This window comes from Telopea speciosissima, chromosome 8, assembly GCF_018873765.1.
Source record: "Telopea speciosissima isolate NSW1024214 ecotype Mountain lineage chromosome 8, Tspe_v1, whole genome shotgun sequence".
Taxonomy (NCBI): Eukaryota; Viridiplantae; Streptophyta; class Magnoliopsida; order Proteales; family Proteaceae; genus Telopea; species Telopea speciosissima.
Genome location: NC_057923.1, coordinates 18,909,291 through 18,915,539, shown reverse-complemented (window position 1 = coordinate 18,915,539; position 6,249 = coordinate 18,909,291). Strand labels below are relative to the sequence as shown.

At 37.6% G+C, this 6,249-nt stretch overlaps 1 protein-coding gene across 2 annotated transcripts; it reads left to right on the top strand.

Moving 5' to 3' along the window:
* On the top strand, positions 1-5,752 carry LOC122638295. 2 transcript variants are annotated; one of them, XM_043831188.1, is made up of 4 exons: positions 1-355; positions 1,283-1,727; positions 1,881-1,996; positions 5,300-5,752. In XM_043831188.1, exons 1-4 carry the CDS (start codon positions 58-60, stop codon positions 5,719-5,721), a joined length of 1,281 nt encoding a protein of 426 aa, XP_043687123.1. In that variant the 5' UTR covers positions 1-57; the 3' UTR covers positions 5,722-5,752. The 2 variants fall into 2 exon arrangements, with proteins under 2 accessions (XP_043687123.1, XP_043687124.1); XM_043831189.1 differs by having other exon boundaries at positions 217-355; positions 1,287-1,727.
* Positions 5,753-6,249: the final 497 nt, after the last annotated feature.

Below are 6,249 nucleotides of genomic sequence, written 5' to 3'. Positions count from 1 at the left end.
GTTGCTGAACTCCTTTAATCTATTCCATTCTTTTCAAACTTTGCTTCTTCTAGAAATATGCTCGAGAGAGTGCTATCTGTGCGTAGAGGACCGCAATTTAACGAAGAAGGAGATGAAGATGACGAATCCAAGACCAGAAAGAGCATCTCCTTTGCCATGAGAGTGACGAAGCTGATGAGCAAGATTGGGGTTTTATGGCCACTTATCATTCTCTTCGTCAGCCTTCTTCTCGTTTCTATTGTAATGCATTCTCGCCGCCTCGTCTGCGTTTCTTCTTTCGAACCCTATTCTCGGATGAACTTCTTTGGCATTGATGGCCTTGAATCTGACTTTGGATCTCTCGGCGTGCCCTGGTGTAAGTATTTTATTTCTCTGATCCACATCATTTTCGATATTTGTCATTAGTACATTGTTCTTTAAAGCATTGGGACGCTTATGCTCTATCATTCGACTGTATTGGAAGTTCTTTTCTGTAACGTTCTTGGATTTTGCTATCTTAGGGTTTTCTTATAGCCAGATCAGAGTATATAAGAGCTCACTATTTTTTCTCTTATCGAGCTTTTACCTATTTTTATCTTCACTATCATGCTTTACAGTAACGATTGATTCCATAATAAAATATTCTTAATGGCTTTTGCAACTATATTATGGAGATACGTTGCACACCTCTCCGGGAAGAGAAAAATAAAATGGGGAAAAAACCCATAACTACGGTATTCTAATTTTATTCTAACGGATTTTGGCTGATCAGAAGAGGTGAAAGACTCTCCTTGGTCAGGGTTGCAATGTTGTTGGGTGACATGTTTTAAGCTAATTTCCTGTCTATGATCGAGGGATGGTTGAAATTTCTGCTTCTTCACGTGGTTGAGTTTTTGGTTTCATCGTATCTCCTCTTCTCCTGTTTGTTCTTCAGTTTCTTTTTTCTATTGGCCTCTCTCTCAGACAGTAGGATGTTGACTCTTTCTCCGTTGGATGTAAAAAAAAAAGAACGTTTTGGCATGTATCTAATTTCTTGCGTCAGAACCCAGAACCCAGAACCCCAAAAGTATACTGTGTTGCATAGGGCTCTTTTCCTACTAGATTTTCTTTTGTGTGTGAAATGTTAATATCTCTATCTTCTTTAAGCTTGTTTGCGTGTTTCTTTGTGGATGGTGTGGTATGTTGTTTGAAGTCGAGTCTTTGAAGCCTATTCAAGTGAATCAAATCAAAGATGTGAGTTTTGAGTGCCCAATCACTTAGTGATTACACACTGTGCCTGTTTAATTCTTATCCTTGGCAAAAGGCAGATCGAAACACGGGCAAATGGTTGAATGGACATTGAAGGATTTGCTTAAGGGCTTGGAAGAGTTTGTACCAATTTACGAAACTAGGCCCATAAAAAATAACATGTATGGAATGGGTTTCGACCACAGTTTTGGTCTTTGGTTCATTACTCGATGGTTGAAACCAGATTTGATGATTGAGAGTGGTGCTTTCAAGGGGCATTCCACTTGGGTTCTACGACAAGCAATGCCAGACAAACCAATTGTGTCACTTACACCTCGGCACCCAGAGAAGTACTTGAAGAAAGGACCTGCCTATGTTGATGTAAATTGTACTTACTTTGCTGGAAAAGACTTTGTAGATTTTGGAAGCGTTGATTGGGGAAGTGTGATGAAGAAACATGGGATCACTGATGTCAATCAAGTTCTCATCTTCTTTGATGACCATCAGAATGAATTAAAAAGGTGCATATCGTATTTTAAAACTGAACTCTTCTACTCTTTATGAATGATTTTCAGTCACATATAGTAGTCCATGCATTTACACCACATGTACCTTTCATTTTGCTCTATTAGAAATTGCTAACTGGTAAACTTACATTCTATATCAACATGTAGGCTTAAGCAGGCATTGAAAGCTGGGTTCCGGCATCTCATCTTTGAGGACAACTATGATACGGGAACTGGTGACCATTACTCTTTGAGGCAGATCTGTGATCAGTTCTATATAAGAGGTGCACGGTCTCATCTTTTACTATTTAGTTAGTAAGATGCACTTGCATTGCAATAGCAATTTTTTGCAGCTCGAGCATGGTACATTCTAAGATCATTTTATGAGAATGCTGTAAAAGGATATAGGGTTGGAAGGCCTGATTTTAATAATAAATGAATGCTTTCTGTTCAATACCTATCTAAACTATAAAGGGAATCCAATTCCTTAATTTTGGGGGAGAATCTGAAACCCTTACATTGAGAATAGATTCTATTAAAGGGAAAAATGGATAATTAAGGACACCATTCGTATGAAGATAACTACCACAGCTACCCCCCCCCCCCCAGCACCCCACAAACAAGGACCATCCATCTCTTTTGAGCTACCCCTTACTCTAACTTGCTGACCTCTATTTGAATTCCTTCTTAGTTCTTTCTACTTTATTAACCCCCCCCCCCAAAGGAAAAAGGAACAAATTTCATGAGCATTTGCCTCCTTTATAATTCGTTTTAAGTAGTAATGTTAGTCTTGTAGTAGTTTATTTAGTTATTTAAAGTTAAATGCTATGAGAGTTATATTTCCTGTCGTTTATAATCTATTTGTTTGTTCCTTAAACCTCATGGATGAGTCAATCTGTATAATATCTGTGCCTATACTTTATAAATAGATCTATTAAATATGTATGTTAGCACGTATATTTCGAATAATCCATTTTGAAAAGGCCTCTTATAAGTGCAAATTCTTCCTTGAGTATAGCAATTATATAAAATCGGGCTGCTTAGTAATTATAAGATTATATAAAATTCAAATATTTGTCTGGAACTTTAAAAATTGGGAGAGGGTTGGGCATGCCGCCAGCTTTCAGTAAGCTAGCGGCATGCTCCAATCACAGAGCTGGACATAGGAGGGCAAGGGGGTCTTCTCCAAAGGGGGAGGAGAGAGCATGATACATGCTGAGCACCCTGTCGGCGTGCCTATCCTTTTCCTTTAAAAAAATTAGATGAAACCCTAAGCTTAAGTAATTAACTTATAAACTGACTTTTGTTCATTGGAATTTTGAAATTTAAAAGAGTAATACTTCTAGGAACTCCTCTTGCTTGTTGTAAGTAGTAGAAAATGAAGCACTGATGACCCTTGTCTTTTGCAATATCTCCAATTGTTCATTTCCTAGCCGACATTGTTTCCTTGCCTAATATCCATGGAATGGTATGAGTGCCACGTGAGTTCTAGTACCTGATGCTTGGGTATACATGTTCTGTTTGGTTGCAAGAGAAATTAAAGGGAAGGGAAGTGGAATTTTCAAACCTAAAAAAGAAACTTTTGTAATCATTACCCTATATGACTATATCACTAACTCCAAATCATTCCATATTTGGTTATTAAATTTCACTTTACTTTGCATCCAAATCCTTTTGGTTCAAAAAGTAAAACAAAACAACAACAACTCAGCCTCCAATCAGCTCTATTCGAGGTCATACTTGATACAAGGCCTAACCTATGCATGTCTTTCCTCACCTCTTCTCCTAAGGTCATTTTAGGCCTGCCTTTGGCTCTTTTAGTTCCTTCAACCTGAATCAAATCACTCCTCCGTTGCACATGGCCATGCCACCTCAAACAACTTTCTCGTAGCTTATCATGTATCGGAGCTACTCCCAAACCAGCTCTACTATGATCATTCCATACTTTATCCTTCCTAGTTTTGCCACACATCTATCTCAACATCCTCATCTCTGCTGCACTGAGATTATCCACACGATGCATCTTAACTGTTCAACATTCCACACCATACATCATAGTCGGTCGTATGATTGTCCTATAAAATTTTCTTTAAGTTTCAAAGGAATACGTCAATCACACAACTCTCCAGACGCACATCTCCACTTCGTCCATCCTATTTCAATTCTCTGTGAAACATCATCCTCTATATCACCTTCTTTATTTATGATTGAACCCAGATACGTTTGTCTTCGTTCTACCTATCTTACAACCTTTTGATTCCAAGGTTGATTGCTATAACTCCCAACTTGACGTTAATCCTTGCTTTTGTCTCATCCATCAAAAGAATATCATCAGCAAATAGCATACACCAAGGAATCTCATCTTGAATGTCTCTGGTTAAATCATCCATGATAAGCCCAAACAAATAAGGGTTTTAAGTTGATCATTGATGTAACCCAATCGTAATTGGGTATTCACTACCTTGACCCCCCATAGTTCTTACACTTGTTACCGCACCATCATACATATATTTAATTTGTCCACATATTTACTTGAAACACTTCTCTTTTCTAGTACGTGCTAGTTTAACTCTCTAGGGACTTTGTCATAAGCATTTTGTAGGTCAATAAAGATCATATGGAGATCTTTTTTGCAGTCTCTAAATTTTTTATTTTAAAAAGAAAAATAAAAAATTACATGTAAAATGTATCATTACTAAATATGGTAAGAAATTTAAGTTTATACAATCACATTGGTGTCATGATTACCAGAGTTTCTATTTTAGGTTTTGAAAATTTTCATTTTCCTTTCCTTCCCTTTAATTTCCCTTGCAACCTAACGTAGCCACAACGATTTCCTCTGGAGATTTTGTTCTGCCAGATTCTTAGCTCACAACAGCATTAATCTCATAGTAGTTCACTTAGTTATTGCATGTTTTCCACAGAGAGGCCTAAAGGCTTCCATTGATGCTACCTTTATGTTTTGAGATGGCTTGCACAATTGTAGTTGTTTCATTGATACAGACAACCAAAACTAGATCTATGAAACACAATCTGCTAATCCAAAACATTGAACTCGGTGTTCAGCGATGTGGAGTCTTGATGATTATGTTGTTTTACTTTGAAGTTTTTGGACTGTGTTAGCCTGATCCTCCTAACTGGGTTCTGTATTGTCTTTAGTAATAGATTTTCAGAGTAAATATTGTATTGGGTACTGAAAATGCAGAGGCATCAATGTTCACATTTGTTGCGAGCTCATCCTGGGTAATGAATGAGGGAATGATTCCAAAACTATGATTGAACTGAAATCTTGTGGATCTAGCCATGGTATCTTGTATAATTAAATTTTCATTGTAAAGTTTCTATTGGATACATAAAGAGAAGAGTCATCTGTCCTTGCATTTGTTGGGATAATTCTGGTAATGATGGAGAGATTTGATTCTAAGACCATGGTTATCTCTGCAAGAATATGTTTCAGTTGAATTTATGTCCATCTATTGTTGTGGTTGTGGTCTGGAGGCTGTGTGTTATATCTATATAAATTTGATTTTAAAGCTCGTCATTTTGGGTATGGTTTCTTTATTTTATGATTGGTAATACTTTTCCAGGAGGTGGGCATAGCTGCTTTAGAGATAGTGATGAAGCCAGGATAAGGACGAAACGGAAGAAGTTCTGGGAAAAGGCAATGGACATAGAAGAACTATGCGGGCCAGGGGAAGCATGGTGGGGTGTCAGAGGGGAGATGCGGGATAATTTCAACCACAGCAACAAGGCAATTTCCTTTGTGGAACATTTTCAAAACAGCAGGTTTGTGGAATCAGTTCTAGATGTATATTGGGAGCTACCTCCAGTGGCCGGTCCTTCCCTTACTCATCAAACAAGATATGATCCTGCTCGTGCACCCAGTCCTATTGTTGAAGATGGTAGGTTTGGCTTGTTTCAGAGGCTTGGTTTAACCAGGCTTGAAACATCTGTATTCAATGGGTACACTCAGATGGTATACCTTCAAATATCTGAACCTGGGTCTTAAATCTGCCAACAATAGATACAAAAATGTTTCATTAGCTGCTGTGTTAATAGAAGCCCTCGTACACGCATAGTTCAAACATTATACAAGAATCTTATTTATTTCAATGTATTCAAATTTCAAAATTTTCTGTGGGAGTTGTACTAACGTAATTGTAGTAATTTGATTCACAGTGTGATGACAAACTATGGTCGAATGTAGTTAGGTCCACATCTGCTTATTGTCATTCTGGATATCTTGTGAAAATTTAAAATAGAATTTCTTTATCTGTCCATCTCTGAATTGAACCTGTCTGGATAACTGGGTTGCCTGAATGCCAGACCAATTTACAGCATTTTGGCTAATCCGAATTGATTTTTTGTTTGATTTTCTCGGTAGAAATACTACTTAAATAATTTTTATGTTCCTTGTGTTTCCGTAGCAATTACATCAAACTCTGCAGGATGTTCTAGGCCATGGAGGGTGGAGTGTATCTGCATAACTAAGCTTCTGTATAAACAAGGCCTGGTTTGCAACACTACCTCTTTGCCT

Bases quoted from the DNA above. Each gene is read 5' to 3' on its own strand.
- LOC122638295 (XM_043831188.1), top strand. From the start codon at position 58: ATGCTCGAGAGAGTGCTATCTGTGCGTAGAGGACCGCAATTTAACGAA. The intron at 356-1,282 runs GTAAGTATTTTA...CCTTGGCAAAAG, and splicing joins ATCTCTCGGCGTGCCCTGGT to GCAGATCGAAACACGGGCAA. The intron at 1,728-1,880 runs GTGCATATCGTA...ATCAACATGTAG, and splicing joins CATCAGAATGAATTAAAAAG to GCTTAAGCAGGCATTGAAAG.